Genomic DNA, 23,767 nt, shown 5'->3' on the forward strand with positions numbered 1-23,767 from the left:
ACTGGATAACAAATCTGTACAGAAAAAAGAGACAGGACATTGACACATAAACAGCAACATAAAATGCAATCTTTTTGAGGTGCCACCAATTTCTTGCAAGTGTGGCAACTAGTGAAGAGAATGGCTCCTAGTTGTCAGGTAAAGGTCTACATGTTTCAGCCCAACCAAAAAAGTGAAAGGGCTTTCTTCAAAAATATCGACTCCCTATACTTAAAGAGGTAAGTACAAAAATATTGAAAAAAATATCGGTTATAAATATAGTTGTGCAAAATATCGATTTTTATATATTTAAAAAATAATACATATTTGATTTAATAAATATTAAAATTAATAAAAAATAGAATTATTATACATTCTAACAAATATAACAAACTTAATTTAAAAAGTTGAACACACATACATAATACACTTATTTTAGAATAAAAGTATATACAAATGTATATATATGTATCCAAATGCAACACTCCAACAGTTGAGACGCCACACGCAATGTGATTTCTTCCTTTTTATTCCGTAGGTTAACAGGGGATACATCACCCTTCCCTCACGATGATGTTCACCAAACGCGTTTCGGGCTACTCAGCCCTTGCTCACTGGTATCTTCACGGGGGAATCGCGGCTATGTTCTCGCCGCCCTTGCAGCAGTTGTTTATAGTCCCGCCTCAGTGGGCGTATCCGTTCATTGCATTCTGGTCATGGTGGTTCTTAAGCATGGGTTTCGTCAGGTAGATGTCGCTCAACCCCCAAGTGTCTTAATCTTATAAAATTCTTTGCTGGAGACAGGTAGATATTGCTCAACCCCCAAGTGTCTTAATCTTATAAAATTCTTTGCTGGAGACAAGTAAGGTTGCAGCACTGTTCATAAAACCTCACCGAAACGATCACGTTGCTCCACTTGCACCCTGTAGTGATGGGTGCTCAGGATCCGCAGCATCTGCGGTGGGGCGTCTCGCGACCAGGAGCCCTGCCGCTATACATCCAATGCAACACTCCAACAGTTGAGACGCCACACGCAGCGTGATTTCTTCCTTTTTATTCAGTAGGTTAACAGTGCATACAACATCACACTTCCCTTACGATGATGTTCACCAAACGCGTTTCGGGCTACTCAGCCCTTGCTCACTGGTATCGTCATGGGGGAATTGCGGCCATGTTCTCGCCGTCCTTGCAGCAATTGTTTATAGTCCCGCCTCAGTTGGCATATCCTTTCATTGCATTTTGGTCATGGTGGTTCTTAAGCATGGGTTTCGTCAGGTAGATATTGCTCAACCCCCAAGTGTCTTAATCTTATAAAATTCTTTGCTGGAGACAGGTAAAGTTGCAGCACTGTTCATAAAACCTATATATTTTTATATATATATATATATATATATATATATATATATTCACTGAAAAAACCAGAGGTTTCACACACGTTATAGTTAGGAATTAGCATTTAAAAAACCTTGCAAATTCACTGAAAAAACCATAGGTTTCACACATGTTATAGTTAGCGGAAATTTTACTGATAAAAAACCAATGAAATTCCCCCGTTATAGTTAGTGCAGGAAACTATAACTCACGCGACCGCAATCCTCTGCTGATGCTAATACTGTATTTAGACACTTATTTGCCCATGTCTTCTTCCATAAATTTTTAGCTATACATATATTACAAATATTTTTTTTTCATAAAGACACATATGTCATCAGCAGAAGATTGCGGTCGCGTGAGTTATAGTTTCCTGCACTAACTATAACGGGGGAATTTCATTGGTTTTTTATCCGTAAAATTTCCGCTAACTATAACATGTGTGAAACCTATGGTTTTTTCAGTGAATTTGCAAGGTTTTTTAAATGCTAATTCCTAACTATAACGTGTGTGAAACCTATGGTTTTTTCAGTGAATTTGTACGGTTTTTTAAATGCTAAGTTACTTTACGCCATTCGTGGCGTGCGCACCCACTTAACGCAGTTCGTTCCGTGCGCGCACGGTGCGCTTCGCGCACCGTGCGCGCACAGTGAGCACGCGGTGCGCTTCGCGCACCGCGCGCCCACTTTACGCAGTTAGTGCCGTGCACGCACGGTGGGCACGCGGTGCGCTACGCGCACCGCGTGCCCACGTTACGCTAGATGGGCCATGTACGCACGATGCGCTTCGCGCACCGTGCGCACATGGAGGACATATTATGCGCTTCCTTGTGATAGGTAATCTGTTGAAATTTTTGGGGTGAATTTGGGGTGAATTTCAGTGAATTTGCAAGGTTTTTTAAATGCTAATTCCTAACTATAACGTGTGTGAAACCTATGGTTTTTTCAGTGAATTTGTACGGTTTTTTAAATGCTAAGTTACTTTACGCCATTCGTGGCGTGCGCGCCCACTTAACGCAGTTCGTTCCGTGCGCGCACGGTGCGCTTCGCGCACCGTGCGCGCACAGTGAGCACGCGGTGCGCTTCGCGCACCGCGCGCCTACTTTACGCAGTTAGTGCCGTGCACGCACGGTGGGCACGCGGTGCGCTACGCGCACCGCGTGCCCACGTTACGCTAGATGGGCCATGTACGCACGATGCGCTTCGCGCACCGTGCGCACATGGAGGACATATTATGCGCTTCCTTGTGATAGGTAATCTGTTGAAATTTTTGGGGGAAATGCTGTGCTCTTATATGCCATGCACAAATGGTGGCATTCGGCCACCATTTGCACACGGGGTGGAGAGAGTGGGGTTTTTTTTTTTTTATAATTTTTTACCGTACGCGTACGGTAAGCGTACGGTAAGCGTAATCGGCGAAATTTTCGAAAAATAAAAAATTACCGTTTTTTGCCTTGGGGGATCTTTGAAGACTCAACTAACATGGTTATGTGCATGGGCGCTGTCTAAACAGCCCCTTTATATGTTCTTGGCATTTGTTTATCAGCTCCCCCCTCAGAGTGCGAGAGAGAAAATGGCGGCCGCCGCTTCCTGGTTTCGACCGATTCGAATGTTTACTAAGATCTAAGGGCCAATCAGAATCGCGCTCGCGCACGCCACCGTACGCGTACGGTAAGCGCACCGTAAGCGCACCGTAAGCTGGCTCAGATATATATATTGATTTAAAGGCTATTTTCTCAGAATCTACTGAACAGATTTACACCAAACCTACAAAAGGCACTTCCTTGACCTGAGGACTACCTCTCTGCCAAATTTCAAGTAATTCTGTTCAGCCGTTCGGGCTGTAGCTGTGTCTAAAGGTCCTATGGAAAAATGCATGGGAAAAACGCGTTTTGGGACCCCCCTTTTATCTCAGCCCCCGCTTGACGAATCCCCCCGAGACTTTCAGGGTAGGAGCGGAGCGTAGCGCCCCACCTATTTTAAAAAAAATTCGCAAGGATTCGTCGACCGGCGCCAAAGTTATTCAAAATAGAATGTTGCGGATTTCCTATGGAAACGTGGTCCTAACTATAACTACCTACTGGCGACCGCCAGTAGGTAATATATATATATATATATATATATATATATATATATATATATATATATATATATATTCACTTAAAAAACCATAGGTTTCACACACGTTATAGTTAGGAATTAGCATTTAAAAAACCTTGCAAATTCACTTAAAAAACCATAGGTTTCACACATGTTATAGTTAGCTGGACATTTTCCTCGTAAAAAACCATTGAAATTCCCCCGTTATAGTTAGCGCAGGCAACTATAACTCACGCGACCGCAATCCTCTGCTGATGACGTCAGATATTACATCACTGATTACATATGTGTCTTTCTGAAAAATAAATATTTGTAATATATGTATAGCTAAAGATTAATGGAAGAAGAAATGGGTAAATAGGTGTCTAAATACAGTGATGTAATATCTGACGTCATCAGCAGAGGATTGCGGTCGCGTAAGTTATAGTTGCCTGCGCTAACTATAACGGGGGAATTTCAATGTTTTTTTACGAGGGAAATGTCCAGCTAACTATAACATGTGTGAAACCTATGGTTTTTTAAGTGAATTTGCAAGGTTTTTTAAATGCTAATTCCTAACTATAACGTGTGTGAAACCTATGGTTTTTTAAGTGAATTTGTACGGTTTTTTAAATGCTAAGTTATGTATTTATGAATATTTTTTTTTTCAGGTTTTTCACCGTGCGCGCACCGTACGCGCACGGTGCTCTTGGCGCACCGTGCGAGCGCTGTGGGCGCTTGGTGCGCGAAGCGTTGTTCGTGCCGTGCGCGTACGGTGCACGCACCCCGCGATTTTTCACAAAAAAAAATATTATTTTTTTTTACCCTTGGGGGTCCTTCAGTGACCCCCTGACAAAGGCTAGGGGGTCAGGACCTGTCCATCCTGCCCCCTTCTCACGTTTTCCCCCTTTGTTTTTCATTGCCTCAGACTGCGAGAGACAAAATGGCGGCCGACACTTCCTGATTTCGACCGATTCGAATGTTTACTGACATCTAACAACCAATCAGAATTGCGCTCGCGCACGTCACCGTGCGCGTACGGTATGCTTACCGTACGCGCACGGTGCACGCTTATAGATATATATATGCTTTTAACTGCAATTTTCTCAGGAACTAATGAACAGATTTACACCAGACCTGCAAAAGGCACATCCCTGAACTGAGGACTACCTCTCTGCCAAATTTCAAGTAATTCTGTTCAGCCGTTCGGGCTGTACCTTGGACTAAAGGTCCTATGGAAAATTGCATGGGAAAAACGCGTTTTGGGACCCCCCTTTTTTCTCAGCCCCCGCTTCACGAATCCCTCCGAGACTTTCAGGGTAGGAGCGGAGCGGAGCGCCCCACCTATTTTGAAAAATTCGCGAGGATTCGTCAACCGGCGCCAAAGTTATTCAAAATAGAATTTTCTGATTTCCTATGGGAACGCTGTCCTAACTATAACTATCTACTGGCGACCGCCAGTAGATAATATATATATATATATATATATCCAAAACAGTCAAAGTTGCCCTCGGTGGGAAAGCCCTCACGATCACGTATCCCCATACAGCCAGGCCACGCAGCAGTCACCAGCCCTCCAAACAAACACAGTGGCAAGCTCGACGCGTTTCGGAGGTTAATCCTTCTTCTAGAGCCATTCACAAAGAAAGCAGCGACAGCATGATTTGGAACACCTGCTATTTATTGAAACAGAGTCCCGCCTTTCATTGCAGATTCTCCCGCCTAATCTGGCATGTGCCGCAAGGCACTATGGTTATTGCAGTCCAAACCAATAAATAGAACCCAAGTGGGTGCTGCCGATGACAAACTGTGAAAATATTCAATCCCAAGTGGGTCAATGTCTATGGGAGCGCCGTGCCTGCTGCTTACAAACAATGAGCCTACTGTTGAGCGTTCTCGTCCCTTGTGCGAGCCGGGTCCTCCCAACATCGCAGGTCCGCACTGACGCGGCGGGGCAATCCCGCGACTTGGGCCAAGCCGCAAATATCCAAAACAGTCAAAGTTGCCCTCGGTGGGAAAGCCCTCACGATCACGTATCCCCATACAGCCAGGCCACGCAGCAGTCACCAGCCCTCCAAACAAACACTGTGGCAAGCTCGACGCGTTTCGGAGGTTAATCCTTCTTCTAGAGCCATTCACAAAGAAAGCAGCGACAGCATGATTTGGAACACCTGCTATTTATTGAAACAGAGTCCCACCTTTCATTGCAGATTCTCCCGCCTAATCTGGCATGTGCCGCAAGGCACTATGGTTATTGCAGTCCAAACCAATAAATAGAACCCAAGTGGGTGCTGCCGATGACAAACTGTGAAAATATTAAATCCCAAGTGGGTCAATGTCTATGGGAGCGCCGTGCCTGCTGCTTACAAACAATGAGCCTACTGTTGAGCGTTCTTGTCCCTTGTGCGAGCCGGCTCCTACCAACATCGCAGGTCCGCACTGACGCGGCGGGGCAATCCCGTGACTTGGGCCAAGCCGCAAATATCCAAAACAGTCAAAGTTGCCCTCGGTGGGAAATCCCTCACGATCACGTATCCCCATATAGCCAGGCCACGCAGCAGTCACCAGCCCTCCAAACAAACACTGTGGCAAGCTCGACGCGTTTCGGAGGTTAATCCTTCTTCTAGAGCCATTCACAAAGAAAGCAGCGACAGCATGATTTGGAACACCTGCTATTTATTGAAACAGAGTCCCGCCTTCGGGGGATATTTCCTTCAAGCAGGTATTTTTTTATCCAGTTAGGCATTTTGACAGTCTTGATCACAGTCGAAACGTGTATCTGGATTAAAAAATACCTGCTTGAAGGAAATATCCCCTGAGTGAGCGCGTTATTGGTATGGAAAGTTTATCAATATGTCTGGTGTGCTCCGCCGGCTGTTGGGCTCTAACTACAATAGGGCGAGAGAGAGCGGAAGGAGCGCACTGTGGTACAGATATATAGGATTCAGAAGGATAAGGACGGGAAGGCTTCCAGCCTGAATGGAGACCTTATCAAGGGGAACTTAATAAATTAGGAAATACTGACAATGATGAACTTAGAAAATGCAGATTAAAATCGTTATAAGAATTCTTTTCATGGAAGTACAAGTGCTAACTTTAGAAGATGAAAAAAGAATACCAAAATCAAGAGACTATAAAAGCCCTGAAGAAGCGCAGTGGAGCGCGAAACACGTGTTGGCTTTGTACAGACTGTTGCTATGTTTTGACTGCTTAAGAAAAATAAATAACAACAAAAAGAAATGAACTAAGAAGATTTGATTTTAATTGATGTCTTATGCGTGTATATCTCTCAGTGATGGTTTTTGATATATATATATATGATCAAGTCCCCGAGCAGGGACGAAACGCGTAATGGCTGCTACTAGGATGTAACTTAAGGACATTAAAAATCTTCGATCTTCAAGAATTGTGGTCCGTGCTCTTTTTCCGTGGCTGGCGGCAGAATCGCGGAGTGTAAGAGTGCTTGCAAATATATATATATATATATATATATATATATATATATATATATATATATATATATATATATATATACATATATATATATATATATATATATATATATATACCAATAACATAAAATCTATATTAAAAAAAAATTAAATTATAAATTAAAACATGGAACTATTTAAAAATCTTTAAACTTAAATGTACCCCTCCAGTCAGTGCAACAGTAGGGAAAATGTTGGTTAGCGGAGGGGTAAAACTTACTATTTCCACTCCAGTGAGTGCAACATTAGGGAAATTGTTGAATTGCGAAGGACAAAATTTACTATTCCCACTCCACTAATTGTAACAGTAGGGAAAGTGTTGGATAGCGGAGGTGTAAAAATTACTATTCCCACTCCAATGAGTGCAACAGTAGGGAAAGTGTTGGATAGCGGAGGGGTAAAAATTACTATTCCCACTCCATTGTGTGCAAAAGTAGGGGAAGTGTTGGATAGTAGCGGGGTAAAATTTACTATGCCCACTCCAATTAGTGCAACACTAGGGAAAGTGTTGGATTGCGGAGGAGTATCAATTAATATTCTCACTCCAGTCAGTTCGAAATTAAAAACAAACAAAATATTCCAACAACAGAAATATTTCAAAAACAAAATAAATAAAAACAGATATAAAGATGTTAAAAATTAAAATACAAATATATTAAATATTACAAATGTAAAAAAACATATTATAATGTTAAATGCATATGACAAATACCTATACATATTATATTAAATAAAATAAAAAATCATTTTCAAACAAATAATTATTTTTAATTAGAAATTATTTATAAACAAAAACATTAATTATTAAGTACATTTACTTTTTTTATTTCCTACCCTATACCACCACACAATTCACAACCCACATCTAAATTAAAAACATTTACTTACATAATTAACATAATTAATTACCAATTAAAGAAATATTAATTAAAAAACAAATTAAACTCATAAAAATTCATAACCTTCCCACACTTTACCCCTATAACCCCCACAAACCGCAGCTAAAATTAAACTGTAAAAAAATGAATTACACACTTAATTAAAACTTTGTTTTAGTTAAAAAACTAATAGTATTTAACAACTAATTATAAAGTAAGTAAATTTAATTTACTCCCCACCCTTTACCCCTATAAAAGTAAAATCCACACACAAAAAATATAAACAATTAACCTAATTAAATATAAAATAATTAATTCATATTAATGATCAACTAATTATTAACTAAATAAACATAAATTACTTCCCACTCTTTACCCCTATAAACTCCACAAACCACACCTAAAATTAATTACACAATGTCCATATTTAATTTTCAATTAATTAATTAATATTAAATAGGAACTAATCATTAATTAATTAAACATAAGTTACTTCCCACACTTTACCCCTATAAACCCCACAAACCTCACCTAAAATTATTTTCCACAATTTCCATAATTAATATTGGATTAATTAATTAATATTAATTAATAACTAATTATTAATTAATTAAACATAAATTACTTCCCACCCTTTACCCCATAAACCCCACAACCCGCATCTAAAATGAATTACCCAATTTCCATAATTAATTTTCAATCAATTAATTAATATCAATTAACAACTAATTATAATTCATCAAAAATATATTACCTCCCACCCTTTACCTTTATAAACCCCACAACCTGCACTTAAAATTAATCACACAATTTCCATATTTCATTTTCAATTCATTAATTAATACTAATTAACAACGTTTTATATATAGTTTTTAAATACATTACTTCCCACCCTTTACTCCTATAAACCAGACAACCTGCACCTAAAAATATTACACAATTATCATAATTATTTGGCAATTAATTAATTAATATTAATTAACAGTCCATTAATAATTAATTAATAATAATGGCTAGACACCGCCATCCATATTAGGAAGGCAGCGGGGAGCAGCCTTTCCGTGGCATGGCATGCGGACTGTGCTTACGGGGGTATTTGGAGTGTGGGGGATGCACATGGGGGGTACCTATGGTACCCACCTACATTGTCATGGAGAAGGTGGCAGGCACCGCGCGGTGCCTGTCACCTTGTGCATGACAATACACACAGTGCATTCCCAGCATTGTGGCGGGCGGTGCTGTGAGTACCGCCCGCCACAATGCTGGGAATGGAGGATGCCACCGCCACCATGGCGGGGGCATCCTAATTGCAGGTGCGGGACCGCCGCACCACTGGCTGCTGGTCCTAGCACCGCTAGGGTGGCGTGCGAACTAAAGTCCGCCCACCATCCTAATCGGCCCCAAACTGTTTTGGCCCCAGCCCTCCCGGACAATCCCGTCTACGACCTGCCTGCAGCCAGATCCCCGGCAAATCCAGAAGCCAGCAATCCCCAGAGCCCGAAGGACCTGCCTTGCACTCATCTAACAGACGCTGTCTCTTTTGAGCACCAGCTTTGCTCAAACGAAGACTCACCCACAGAATCCCCCGGCGGCTCCGTGACACCATGCATAGGTCTCCTCAGCGATCCTGACCCGGGATCTGGTGATCCCCGACCCCCTCAAGTATCAAAACGACGCCTGCAGCCTCAGCCTGAACGGACCCCCGACCGCGACCACAGCTGGTAAGAAAACCTGACACCAGAAAACGTCCCTGCACCCGACGCCCCTCGGCCTTGAGTGGCCCAACTGACGGTGTCCAGGCATCCCCCAAGAAAGCAACTTACCTCTCCAGCCTGTGGTTGCCTTCAGGAAGTCTCCACGCCTGAGCCTTCAGCAACTTTGCCGTACCGAGGGTCTCCATTGAAAATCAAAGGGTCCCCGACATCATCTTGGCACCCTGCACCTGGCCGCCCCTGTGCCGCTGGTAGTGCAGCTCCTGTGCTGATTGTTGGCTAATGTTGGGCACCTGCACTCTGCACCCGGCTGGCCCACTGCTGCTGGTGGTGCAATTTGAGTGCCGCCTGGACCTTGGGGAACCTTGGTCCTAACCTCCAAACTTTCTTCTCGCAAGTTGTTTACTCACCTAACCGCTAACACTTTTTCCCCATGGGAGCTAATGTTGTGATGTTTTGTTCCTAAGTGCTGAGCTGAACTTTGTATGAAAGAAAAAGTAACTAAACTGCAATCATTAAAAAGTCATACTTTCCTTGTATTGTGAGATCCCGGGTGTGGTACATAGACATACCACCCCAAATAGTCAATGTAATCCAAAAGTAATCTAAAAGTACTCCTAAAGTAATTACTGTGTAATTTTAACTGTTTTCAAAGCCAAAGCAAACCTGTAACGACTCCAGTTCAATCTACAATTTCATCTCTGTGTACAGCCTTGCATTTGAGAGTATATTTTACTTACCTGTGCTAAGTTCCTCTTGGTTCTACAAACAAAATATAGGTTTATCTTTTTTATACTTACCTAATTGGTCTGGATTCTGTCTCTGAGTGCGTGCCATTAGCCTTGATTCAATTAATACAATAAATGCTTAACACACCCTCTGGATAAGCCTAACTGCTCGCCCCAACTACCACAAAGAGAGCTGTTAGTAATTACCTAATTTAGCCTCTGCTAGACCTCTGGTGACTCCCTTGACTCTGTGCACACTATACCTTACTTTGGTATAGTGTATACAGAGCCAGCTTCCTACAAAACGGGTTTAGTAAATGTTCAGTAAATATAAAGGAGAGCAGATTCTTTGAGAACTAAAGTTCTAAATTTGCTGAACTTACTTGATAAAACAATAAAAGCTATTCACATGCATTTGTATTCCAGTTTGTTTTTTTGTCCCAATTTTCATCACCACTAATTATTCAAATTAAAATACTAAAGTCACAAAATAGCATTAAAAGAAATTTCATCCCAATTAGCAACCTCGAAATTTCTGAAGGGAATGGATTTTTTTGTGTGAATCTGCCTGTTAGCAACATCAGTTGTAACTTGTTGGCAGCTAGTAGAGCAATCTCTGGCAGACATAGAATATTATAAAGTTTTTCTAAATGTCTACTGATTTGGTTTAGTATCTTTATGGAGTGCTGCATTCGCCCTCCACTATGGAGATGTGTCACTGTATACAATCTCACGACTCTGGAGTGATTACTGTTTGTAACCTCAAGCCTCTGGTGTGGTCACTTGTTGTAACTTCAACCCTCTGGTGTGGTCACTGTTTCTAAACTCAGGCCTCTGGTGTGGTCACTTTGTTACTTTACGTCTTTGGTGTGATCAGTGTTTGTAACCTCAAGCCTCTGGTGTGGTCAATGATTGTAAACTCAAGCGTCTGTTATGGTCCCTATACACTAATGCTTCTGGTGTTGTCACTGTAAATTCAAGTCTTTGCTGTGGTCACTGTTGGTAACCTCTAGCCTCTGGTGTGGTCACTGTTTGTAACCTCAAACATCTGGTGTGGAAAGTGTTTGTAACCTCCAGTCTTTGGTCACTGTTTGTATCCTGAAGCCTCTGGATTGGTCACTGTTGGTAACCTCTAGCCTCTGGTGTGGTCACTGTTTGTAACCTCAAGCCTCTGGTGTGGTCAGTGTTTGTAACCTCCAGTCTTTGGTCACTGTTTGTATCCTCAAGCCTCTGGATTGGTTACTGTTGGTAACCTCCAGCCTCTCGTGAGGTCACTGTTTGTAACCTCCAGCCTCTGGTGTGGTCACTGTTTGTAACCTCCAGCCTCTGCTGTGGTCACTGTTTTTGTAACATAAAATCTCCGGTGTGACCACTGTTTGTATCCTCAAGCCTCTGTTGTGGTCAGTTTCTAACCTCAAGTCTCTGGAGTGGTCACTGTAAACTCAACCCTCTGGAATGGTAAGATGGTAAGATAAGATTCAGGGCATCATTGGGTTTTATAGACTTGGTGATGGGAAGCAAAGGTGACTTACTTGGCATAGGCCTTCTCCAGCAGCGCGCTCCAGAATTCCTTGCGGTCGGCGGACTGCACAAACATTAACTTGCCATCCTTAACTGGTAACTTGTCATCGATCACCACGTCCATCCATTCTCCGTACTGCCAAATCTAAGGGGTAAAGACAAGAAAGAATGAAAAGAACAGACAAAAGGCAACATTACTGGTCAGAGAGAAGATAGCTACAAGGCCTTAAAAGAACACAAATGTTCCCAGCAGCAGCCTCACCATGGCAAACGCAGTGAGCCACTAAATGCACATTTTCACTTTGTGAGACTGTGCTACATATTCACAAGAGGCCTCCAAATGCTCTACTAACTACACTGCAAGCTCCTTGTTGCAGAGAAAGTGCAAGCCATCCGCTTCCTTCTGAGCACCATCCTTATGAGCTTCACAGTATGCAACAGGAACGAACACAGATCGTCCAGGCCATCAGGAGCGCTCGCAATGCAGCATTTACAAGAAGGAGAATAGGAGTTGGTGCAATTGCGATGTTTTTTCCGTGAAACTCGCACATTTCACACACATGGCATTGACGTTTGCCAGCCTGAATCTGATGTGAATATTGAAGTCGTGGCAAACCTGGTGTTGAAAGGTCACACGAAATACCAGCAGGAAACCGGTTTGAATACAGTATGTCCCTTGTATTGTAGTATTTATATTCTGCTTATTGCCTCTGCGCGCTACGCTGAAGCGCCTTGCCTGCAGAATGACTGTTCCAGCAGCACAATATCTGCTTGAGCCAATGCCTCGCAGGCAACAAATATTTGAGCGTGTTACCTCTGAAGTGTTAAGAACTTTGACAAAACATACACATTTTAGAATTTTTTTCCAGCATAAATAAATTCCTTGGTCTAATATTTAATCCTGTCTTTCATCAAACTCGGTGCTCATTTCGACAACAGGGAGCTTTAGAGTACAAATCAAGCCTCGGTCCTTCCTAAAGGCGCACATTGATGGCGTTGGCTCTTGACTCTCTCACCCCAGGCTATGTGGAGACTGCTGATTCAAGGTGTTTGGCTCCGCACCGGGACTGCTTTGTAACTATTCTCAGCGGAAGGTCTGCACTCTCTCCCCAGTGCTTTATTTGTAAAAAAAAAATACATCACAGGGCCATCGTTAGGAGGCCACTGCAACGTGCAACACCCATTCCCCTGCCAGCTGTGCAAACGTCATACCACCACAACTACTGACCAATCGCACTCCTACAAATGTGTCAGTGTATACTATTCCAGTCCCCCGAAGCTATAAGAATGGCTTCGGCAGCAGGCATTTGTCATATTAATTTATATTCTGTTAACAAACAACCGTTGTTGTGCTCATCTGTAACGTAAATAGACGTCACCATCTTGTGGTAGAATGTCATAAGTGCTTGTGTTGACAATTAATTGCGGTGCCTAGCACCGGAAACCAACTGCTCAAATTAAGCACTGTCTCTCCCTATAATAACTCTGGTGCACTGTTTTACCTTTTGGAAGGTCGCATGTGTAAGGGTGTGTGTGGTAAGAGTATCGATCATAGATGACGTTCTGAAAATTTGAGTGCATTTGATCTCTGTGTTTGTGCTGCACAAGATGGCGAATCTTTTGTGTAAGCTGGCTACATTCACACTAGGCATGCCAAGCTGCAGTCTGTACATACTCCGGTCCAGGCCCCTTCCAGAAAACATATCGTACCTGGTGATGGAATGGGACTTAACCAGCCCATTCTTTTGTTCAGACAAACCCCCTCCCCTCCCCCAAGAGGAGAATCAGCACATCCCGCATTTCCTGCTGTGCTTGCGTTTCCAAAGGTAACATCAAAAGGTGGAGAACTCTCCTACTCTCTATCCACAAATCGACTGCACCTGTATAAACCCATCTGACTTGTCTATCAGAGCCTACAAAAAAGAGACATGAACTTCTCCAATTTCGGAGAAGTGCAAACATTTTCAAGCAAAGCAGACCCTATGGAGGTCTCGGTTTTTAACCCCTTGGCCACCAGAGGGCTATAAGACAGCTGACCAGGAGAAGAGTTTCTACTGGGTGGCCACCCTTCCTCCAGACTGGGCTCAGTATGAACATTCTGTCTGAAGCCTTGGCTGCTGTGACCTGTCAAAGGATGAAGAGTGTTGTATTTATGACCCTGCTCGACAGCCTGAGCAGGGGAGGGCCCAACCGCTATATCAAGGCCCCACGCGCGCAACGTGTAAAGAAGACACAGACGCGGTGTCGCTGTCGGGCACGAACTGCCTCCGTTCGCCCGCCCCTTTATTTATATTAGCGTGCTCACGTCCGTCGACGTGAGCGCAAGTCGCGCGTTGCCACTCGCGCTCTAGACAGAGGCTAGAGCGCTAACTGTAACATCCCTCTATAACTCGGTCCTTGACAACAGTTCAAGCATTATTTGTCGGCGTCACTTACTTGGCACGCAAAGTCTCTCAACCGGCTGCTGGGCCTGGGGTTTTCTCACAGCACATACCTCGAGGGGCCGGGGTTTGGGTTGTTGGTGTTGTCCTTGGCCCTGGTTCACCGACCGGGCGCTCGGTATCATTCGGGTCTGACCCTGGATCCCCCGGGGGGGTCGTGCTGGGCATGCTGGCTGGGAGGACCCCGGGGTCATGTTCTTCGACGGCCTCAGTGGCTCCATGGTCGTCAGCGGGGCTCCCCACCACTTTGAACCACGATATGTTCCGGGTGAGCAGCTCTCGGACCCGTCGCGCTGTCACCATGGTTCCTCGCCGGTCGACCGCTATCCAGTGGCCCTTTTCGTATCTTATCTTGAATTTTCCCCCGGGCCGTCGTTCTCTTAGAATCACGATGTCCCCTGCCTGGATCTCTCGGGGCAAGGCTCTCCGTGCCTTACTGACTTTGTCATTTCGATCATGGCGCCTCGGGAATGCCCTCCCCTCCTCGAAGGGCGGGGCTGTCCAGCCTGGGGCGACTGGTAGCCCATCTCTGCGAGTTCCGTTGAACATCAAGGCCCATGGTGCTTGACGGGTTGAGCAGTGAGGGGTGCTGTGATACTCCCCCAGAAATCATTGCAATTCTCGCTCAGGGTATGACTGTTCGGACACGGCAATGCACAGTATCTTGTTGATGGTGCTCATGAATCGCTCTACCTCCCCGTTGGCTTGTGGCCACTGGGGGGTGATGCGCCGATGGCGGATGCCATGTGATTTTAGGAATTCTTCGAACTCATGTCCTTGGAACGGGGGTCCATTGTCACTCTGCAGTTCCTCTGGGCATCCGAACATTCCGAACACCTTTTCTAGGGCTGGGCCTACGTGAGTGAATGCGGTGGATGGCAATGCTTCGGCTATAGGGTACTGTCGAGAATCACTAGCGTGACTCGCCCGTCGGGCAGGCTCCCGAAATCCACACTGATTTTCTCCCACGGGCATCGCCCATGCTCCTCGGTTATGATAAAATCTGGTGGCTGAGCTCCGCTAGTTATCTGGCATGATTGGCAGCTGCGAACGGCGTCGTCTACGTATTCGTCCATGCTCGGAAACCAGACTTTCTCCCTCATTCACGCTTTCATCTTTTCCGTCCCTTGATGTCCTTTGTGTGCCAGCTGCGTGGCTCTTGTCCTGAGGGCGGCCGGGACGACGATTCGGGACCCTCGTAGGATGAGTCCCCCTCTGGTCACACTCAGCTCATGTCGTACCCTCCACATGTGTTGTAGGTCATTTCTCTCTTCGCTGGTCCGTGAGTTAGCTGTTTGCAGGAAGTGCTGCCAGGTTCCTTCTAAGATTGTGCTTTTGACCTTGACCATTACTGGGTCTTGTCCCGCCGTCTTCAAAATCTCCCCTAGTGTCAATGCATGGGGGCACGCCAGGGCGGCCACCATGTCCAGATGACCTTCGGCCTCTTCCTCCTTGTCCATTGATGTGGGCTTGCTCCCGGTCTCGGGGTGCCGGGATAGGAAGTCTGCCGGATTTCTGGACCCTGGCCTGTACACCACGCTGAGGTGATATTGTTGGAGGTTGATAGCCCATCGCACTATCCGTGGGGGCGGGTGGGGCGCTGTTCCTCGGAAGAGTGGTACTAGCGGTTGATGGTCTGTCACTACTGTGAACGGGTGCCCGCACACATACAGATTAAAGTGGCGGCAGCTCCATCGGATCGCCAGGGCTTCACGCTCGATTTGTGAGTATCGTTTCTCCGTGTCCGTTAGGGCCTTGCTGGAGTACGCTAGGGCTGCCCACTGTCCTGGTCCTTGCTCTTGCGTCAGGACCGCCCCAAGTCCTACGGGACTAGCATCCACTAGGATTTCGGTTTTCTTGCTCGGGTCAAAGTAGACCAGTGAGGTCTGGTCCAAGAGAGCTTCTTTGATCGCTTAGAATTCTGTCTCTTCTGTGACTGTCCACTGCCACATCACGTCTGTCTTGGTGAGGTGCCTGAGGGGTTCGGCAAGGGTGGCCAAATTCGGAATAAAGCGTCCACAGTAGGTGGCCATCCCCAGAAAGCTGCGGACTTCTGCCACTGACGTTGGGGCTGCAGCTACTTTGATGGCGTGTGACTTCCGGGGGTCCACTTGGATACCTTCCTTGGTGAAGACATAGCCGAAGAATTCGATTGTCTGCTGAAATAGTTGGCACTTATCTCGGTGTAGGGTGACACCATGTTCCTGCAGACGTGCCAGTGTGGCTCGGACATGTCGGTAGTGTTCCTCCACCGTCTTGGAATAAATGAGGATATCGTCACTCACATTTAGGACACCAGGCAAACCGAGCAGAATATCTTTGATTGTGTTTTGGAAAATCTCTGCTGCCGAAGAGATTCCGAAATTTAAACGTTTGTACCGTCTCAGTCCCAGATGCGTACTGAATGTGGTAATGTACCGGCTCTCTTTCGCTAAGGTGAGCTGGTGATATCCAGCGTTTAAGTCTAATTTTGAGAACCATCGTGGTCCGTTTAAATCTGATACGATATCATCCATGGTCGGTGTGATATGCCTCTCCCGTTTGATGGCCTTGTTTGGGAGGCGCATATCGATACACAGCCGGATCTTCCCAGGTTGGCGCGGTTTCTCGGCTATCACCATTGGCGATACCCATGGTGTGGGTCCTGTAACCTTCTCAATGACTCCCTGTTCCTCTAGTCTCTGGAGTTCCTCCTCTACCAGCGGGTGTAGGTGGAACGGTATCCGCCTGTGTCGGAGAGCTGTTGGTGTTACCGAGGGGTCAATGTGGAGGCGTATCAGCGGCCTTTTTATCTTCCCTAGCCCTGAGAATAGGCTTTTGAATGTCTCCAGCAGGTCTTCGACTTGCTTGTCCTGGACCTTCCGGAGGAACGCGATCAGTCCTAGGTCCTCCGCAGCGTGCCCGCTGAGTAGTGCGTCTACTTCTTGGTCAATAACGTGGATGCCAATGACAATTTCCGACTTTTCTGAGCGCACTGCTACCGTCATCTTGCCTTTCAGTGGTAGCGGCGTGTCGCTCCCGTAAGCGTAGATTTGGGCCTTGGATTGTCGGAGTTCAGGTCTTGGTCTGAGAAGGTTGTATTGCTGTATGCCCATCACTGTTACGGAAGCCCCCGTGTCAATCACTGCGTTCACTTCTGAACTGCTATGAGTATGTCACATCGTGGCTGCGGTCGCCTGGTGCTCTTTAGGGCTTTGGTGAACGATATGAGGTATGTTTCCCCATCGTCATCAGAGTCTGAGCCTGAATCTTGGTAGTCTCTGGCCCTCTAACTTCTTGACTTTGGTTGTGATGACAGTGATGTGTGCGACAGTTGCCTCACCAACTTCCTCAGCGGTCTGTCCCGTCTGTTCCCGCTTTTCTGCGTCCTCCTCCGGCAGACCGACGCAAAATGGTTTTCAATGCCACAGTTTGTGCATGTCTTTCCTCTCGCTGGGCATGCTTTGCTTGGGTGATCTTCATACCCGCAGTAGCCACACTGCCGGGCTTGGGCTGGGGGCCGCCGGTCACGGGGCCTCTGTGGTCTTTCCTTCACCCGCACCACATCCGTCTTCTCCGTTTTCACCTCAACGCTCTTGTCTGTCCCTTTTACCAGGGCCTGGTCCATTTCTCAGCTCTTGCCGCTGATAGGTCATGTGTCCTGGCTAGGACTAGGATGTCATTCATCGGGATGTTAGGTTGACGGAGTATCAATCCTCGTAGCGTCTTGCTCCGGATTCCCAATATTAGTTGTGCCCTAATTTCTTCCTTGGCCCTGTCCCCTACGAGGTGAGTCTCTGTGAGGGCTCTTAGCCTCGTGTGGAAGGCATCCACAGACTCCCCTTCACGCTGCTTTGCTTGGCGGAGTTTAAAGTGTTCGTAGTCTGGATTGACCTGGGGGTCGAAGTGTGCGTTCAGGGCTGTCACCGCCGCCGTGTAGTCATCTGGGTTCCCCGTGTTCGGCAAGTGTTTGAATAGGAGGTACACTTCCTCGCCTGCGTAATGTAGGAGCAGGGGCCTTTTCACCGCCCCATCCTTTTCCCTGGATCCGATAAAGTAGTTTTCCAGTCTGCCCAGTCAGGTTTGCCAGTGCGGCACAGCTGCCGTCGGGTCAGCGGCTTCGCTGAATGGGGGTAGCACCGCTGAAGGGGGGTGATGAGGCAGCATCCTCGCTTGGTCGGGCTGTTCCGTGTCGCTCATCGTGGTGCTGAAACCACGTGCCAGCTGCGACCGCAAGTGGTCTGTGTCTCACTGGTCCTCAGTGTCCCTTTCCAGGCTACTTCGCCTTGTCCCACCTGCCGGGTGACTCTCCCTCCAGGACGTCAGGGTGTGCTGCACGGTGGCCGGTGGTGTGGTACCCAAAGAGGTAATGTGTGCCTCCTTGTCTCAGCAGCTGGTGGACGTGCCGAGCAGCTGCTTCCTTGCACGAAAATCGGTGCAGCAGGGGCCCACCTTCATCGCCAGTGTTGTATTTATGACCCTGCTCGACAGCCTGAGCAGGGGAGGGCCCAACCACTATATCAAGGCCCCATGCGCGCAGCGCGTAAAGAAGACACAGACGCGGTGTCACTGTCGGGCGCGAACTGCCTCAGTTCGCCCGCCCCTTTATTTATATTAGCGCGCTCACGTCCGTCGACGTGAGCGCAAGTCGCGCATTGCCACTCGTGCTCTAGCCGGAGGCTAGAGCGCTAACTGTAACAAAGAGCTCTCCTCCCTGAGCAAGGAGCTGAGCTGCACCTGCCAGGAGAAACCAATCTGAGTCCAGGAAGATCACCACAAGGTCCAACTGACTAGAGAAATCAAGTGGATATCGTCTCAATGTACTGTAGGTGCCCAAGATATACAAATTACCGGTAGACAAGCTGGCCAGGAGAAGAGCATCATCTAGGTCATTGAGCCGTAATGTTCCCCTTTAAACGGAAGAGCTGGTGTATCTTCCCCATCACATACCTGTACGGTACCTACAAGTCCAATCGCCAGTCGTATAAGAACCAGGAAGCAGTTTTCCTTCACAAATTACAGCCACAACTTCTTTAATAATAATATTGCCAGATGACATCATGCCATCTAAGAATGCCGTGCTCCAGTGATGAGTTTGTAGTTAATAATCTGATGCATTATGGGAGTTGTAGCACTAATTTAATTAGACTCCCATAGCTGAAAACAATAATCTGTAAAAGGAAGCTCAGAACTGGGACTCAGTGTCCTTGAGGACATGGAATCATCTCACAACCTAACTTAGGTCATCTAAAACACTGCCCAACGCCCCCTCCATGGAGAATGTTCCCTCTGTTGGCAAACTGGCTAGGAAAGGTAAAAGATATAGGGGCATATCAGCAACACCCGGCGATAATTATCACTCAGCGCTCTTAGCGTGAGGATAATTATCGCCGGGTAACGTGGATTTTTATCGCTGAGATAGCGTGCTATTAGCAACGCTTATCTCCTCAGCGATAAAAATCCTCACGCTAACTGCCTAACGTGAGATTATCGCTGGAAACCCAGCAATAATCTCACGCAATGTGGCGTTAGCTTGCTGATAGGAACTCACAAACTTAGCCATGATATCCACCTTCCATAGGATATCATGGCGAAGTCAGTCCTGAAGCAGGCGTAAGGAAAGTAGCGATAACAGAGGTTATCGCTACTTTTCTTGACGCTATGCTTCATAGCGTGGGGCTTGATGATAGGGGAAATGTCGCTTAGCGACATTTCTCATGTCCTGTCAGGTCAGGAACGCCCACTTTGCATCTCATTAGAGATGCAAAGCTGGGCGTTAAGAATTCCTGAGCAAATGCAAGGTTTCACGCGTTAGCGTGGCCTTGCTAATTAGGCGATAAAATTATCGCCGCTTTTCAGCCGAAAACGGCCGCAAAAGCGGCGATAAGTTTTTTATCACCTGCTTGTAAATATGCTCCATAGTGTGTCAAAAAGAGTTCTTCTCTCCCACCTCAAAGAAAAGTGGGCATTTGTGTTTCCCAATTTTACAGACTCAAGCAATTTGCTAATAAATACTTACATGCTCAGGGTTCCTCTTTATAGAACGCCTGCCCCATTTACACCTCAGACTCAAAGAGGATTCTTTTGGGATCAGCAAAGGACTGAAAAAATAACTCGTCCTCAAAGAAATGTCTCTTGTCAACTGTACCCCACCCCCTGAACACAGTCTCGCCTAGACCAAACCTTAGGATCACTCTGGAACTGGTCAGAAAAGAAGCCTAAGACCAACACATGGCTTGGTACCAATAAACTGAGTCTTTGATATCATGACATTATAACTCTATAGCAAAAATATTGATAAGGTCACAAGTATGGACAGTTTGAAACCTTTAACCTTTTTGCCCTAGGGTAAATGTAGCTGCTACAGACATCGTTCCTGCCTGCGCTAAGCATGCATTAAAATTGTGCCTCTCAATGGCGTGTAAAGTCTTGTTCGATGTCTGGCCTGCAAGGATTTCCGATTAACCGAGCAGCGAGAGTTCATGTTCCTATATGATGGTCATGTGTGCAGTGCGGAGTACTGGTGGGTCCCACCGGCACTCTTTTTTTTAGGGCGCAGATCTTTTATTTTTCATCATCCGGCTTTGCAATTTTATGAAGTATAAAATCATATTGCGTTTATTCACGTATAGATTTATGTACGATCTTGAAAATAGTTGTATGGGCAGGTAACAATGGGATAACCCCGTTTGGGTAGGTAAAGGGGTAATTCCAGGATATGGAGAGTCAGAAGTGTGTGCCGTCTACAGTATAAAGCATGGAGCTCCAGCAAGAGTGGGAAGAAGGCACAGATGAGAGGCACAACAGCGCCTACAACCCCAGCACAGTTCCTAAGGGATGAATGTGTGAATCAAAGAGGGAAGCCAATGGAGCTCCTTGAGTCTCAACAGTCTGTGAGTGGTCAATTTCGATAAAAAGGGCGTCGGTGGACAAGCGTTACAGCCTCCCTACACGAGCAAAGTCAGGAAAGAGCTTAGTCTGGGAGCAAGTTTCTGCTACTTTACCTCTAGTGCATACCTACAGCACAAACAACTTGATGTTATCCACTTTTCTCAGAGTGCTCTGTAAATATTTTGATTTCAGTTGATAAACATTGCCCATAGATACGATGAACTATTAACCTAAGCCCCATCTCCTGTCACGTTGAGACAGATGCTAGCCAACCTGCTTTAAAGACCTCTGGGTTTTCTTCCTTACCTCTCTCAGGCTTCTCCATTTGTGCAGTTGCCATTTCAAACTCCCTTATCCTCTTCCCTAAAGCTGATTCCATTTGTATAACCCTGGGTCTCCCCACAGATCATGTTTCTGTTAAACCCTACTCCTTCAGGAGATATATTTTGTGTACATTGAACGGTACTTTGTATTGTTCCAGTGATGTTGTATTCCTTAATGTGCCAAAACAACAAACATTATGTTATAGCTGTATTTTGTTAAAGCCAAGAATGTACTAATGTTGACTGTAAAAATACAATGTTGCAATCTACCACTGAAATACTTGCTCAAGTGCGCCCTTCTTTGTGGTCAGAACCTATTCATGATGTTGATTGTATTTCAACTGCCGAACCAATAAAAACCAAGATAACTCCAATGACGAAGCTCTCTTGCATCCTCCAGTACCCATTTGTATCCTGAGATGAAAGCGGGATTCAACACATTATTATCACTCCGATAAAAGGGGGGATGCTATGTCTATCGTGAGTGTATGTAAGACCTCCATTCTCCAAACAAAAAGCCTGGACAAGATATTTACAGGTTTTTCCAAAACCTATGTGCCATCAATGCTGTTGTAAAACCTACATTTCCTGTTCGTCCTACCCTCCTACCACATTGTCCTGCAAACAAGCAACTGCTAATTGGTTGACAGTGGTTCTGGTTTTTTTTCGATCCTTAGGCACCCACACAGCCAATATCTTTGTATTCTCATTCTCAGTGGGGAGCTAACATGGTCTTGCTTGCCCCAGGAGTTTACTAAGTCACATTGCATCTTCTCCCAAACTCTCAAGAAATATATGGACGCCCTCGTCTTCCCCAGAGCCACTGTTTCTCAGGTACACACTTTCATGTGCATAGTGGGTTCCTGGGCCATTGCATTAGTCAAAGGAGGCAGCGCAACCCTTTGTAATTATTATCCTCTGGACCTGCGCTGGAACTGGATGATTATAACCAGCCATTCACTCTATACTGTCATGCAAAGAATGGTTTTGCTTCAAGGCTATTGGTGAAGAATCACAGAGACCAAAATAAACCCATTGCCTACTATTCACCTGCCCTTGATGCAGTTGCACCAGAACTTCCACTATGCTTGCGAGCTGTGGTGGCAGATGTCCACCTTCCAGAAGCTTACGAGACTATAGTCCTCTGCACCATCTATACTGTCACCATGCCACATGTGGTATTCGGCTTGTTGCTATCTAATACAATTTAACAACAGTTCATAGCAACTCCTATTTTCACTTTTTAGTGACTAACTGGACTTTCTTGTTGGATTTGTAAGCATTTTCCCAGTGATGTCTAGGGGGGCATGCCCGTGGGGCCTGTTCCCTTTGATAAAGTACAATACCTCCAGGGTCACCATCCATAGGAATTCGACAATGTTTTATTTCCTTTGACCCTGTCAATTGGAGGCTTATGATTCAACAAACATGCACGTCATGCCTGCTGCTGGTAACTTTGCTGAGACTGCCTGCAGAATGGCCTTTGAAGGCCGTATTTTTGTAGAGTGTATTTAAAGTGATATCTCTCATGCAGCTCAGTTTAACTGAATAGGTGTACTATACTTAACTCCACATAAATGGACCCTCACAAAACTTATTTACAAGGTATGTAAATGCGGAGTTAAGAATAGTACATCTATTCTTACCAATTTAGACTTACGTTCTCAACATTTTAGTAGCTAATATTTTTGCTATGATATTATGGCAGGACAATGTAAAAACCTCAGTGTTCTGATATACAGCCCAACAGGCTAAACATTTGTCATAGAGTTATATTGATCTTTAAAGCTTCACCATTTGGCTGGCTAGATGCAGGTGTTTGCAGCAGACACATAAACTACTCAGCTATTTCAACCAGATATTAACTCATTGAAATATTGTCCTGGAATAAAAACCTGCTGCCTGCCAGCCACATGCAGTGTACTGAAGCTGGTGCATTAACAGTCTGAGCTCGTTTATGCATTTTAGCCCATTCCTCAGGAAAATTAGACTGAAAAGTCAATGTTTGACCCAATTGTTGTTCTTGGGTAAGCTCACCCCTCCCCCATGACCCACTGCCTCCAGCCCCTTGGGTATTTCAGTCTTTATAAGTAGATACAGATACCCTAGGTTATGGCTTGAATGGCTTTCAAGAAATGCTTCTAAAAACCTTAACCTATTTGGCCAAATAAGTTGAAAAGTGTGCTGTGAAATGCACCATTTGATCCCACAGAAATAAACAAATTTTCTGTGAGAGACCCTCCCTTCTCCTGAGACTATCTGTCAGACTTGCTCGCTGTTTTGAGTCCAAAATAAAAAACATCTTACCTACCATTAAGGCAAAAGTTAATCATTTAAAATTACATGAAGGGCAACTGCTGCCCATATGGGGTAAT

General features: G+C 45.4%; 1 protein-coding gene across 2 annotated transcripts in view; it reads right to left on the bottom strand.

Annotated features, from left to right (window-relative positions):
* Positions 1-23,767, bottom strand: part of LOC146813822 (calpain-1 catalytic subunit-like) — a 652,425-nt gene that overhangs the window by 431,252 nt on the left and 197,406 nt on the right. For both annotated transcript variants that reach the window (XM_085610279.1, XM_085610278.1), the window contains exon 4: positions 11,770-11,903. In XM_085610279.1, coding sequence (XP_085466405.1) covers positions 11,770-11,903 — 134 coding nt within the window. The remainder of the gene's footprint in view (positions 1-11,769; positions 11,904-23,767) is intronic.

Source organism: Triturus cristatus, chromosome 6 (assembly GCF_964204655.1).
Source record: "Triturus cristatus chromosome 6, aTriCri1.1, whole genome shotgun sequence".
In the NCBI taxonomy this organism is placed as follows: domain Eukaryota; kingdom Metazoa; phylum Chordata; class Amphibia; order Caudata; family Salamandridae; genus Triturus; species Triturus cristatus.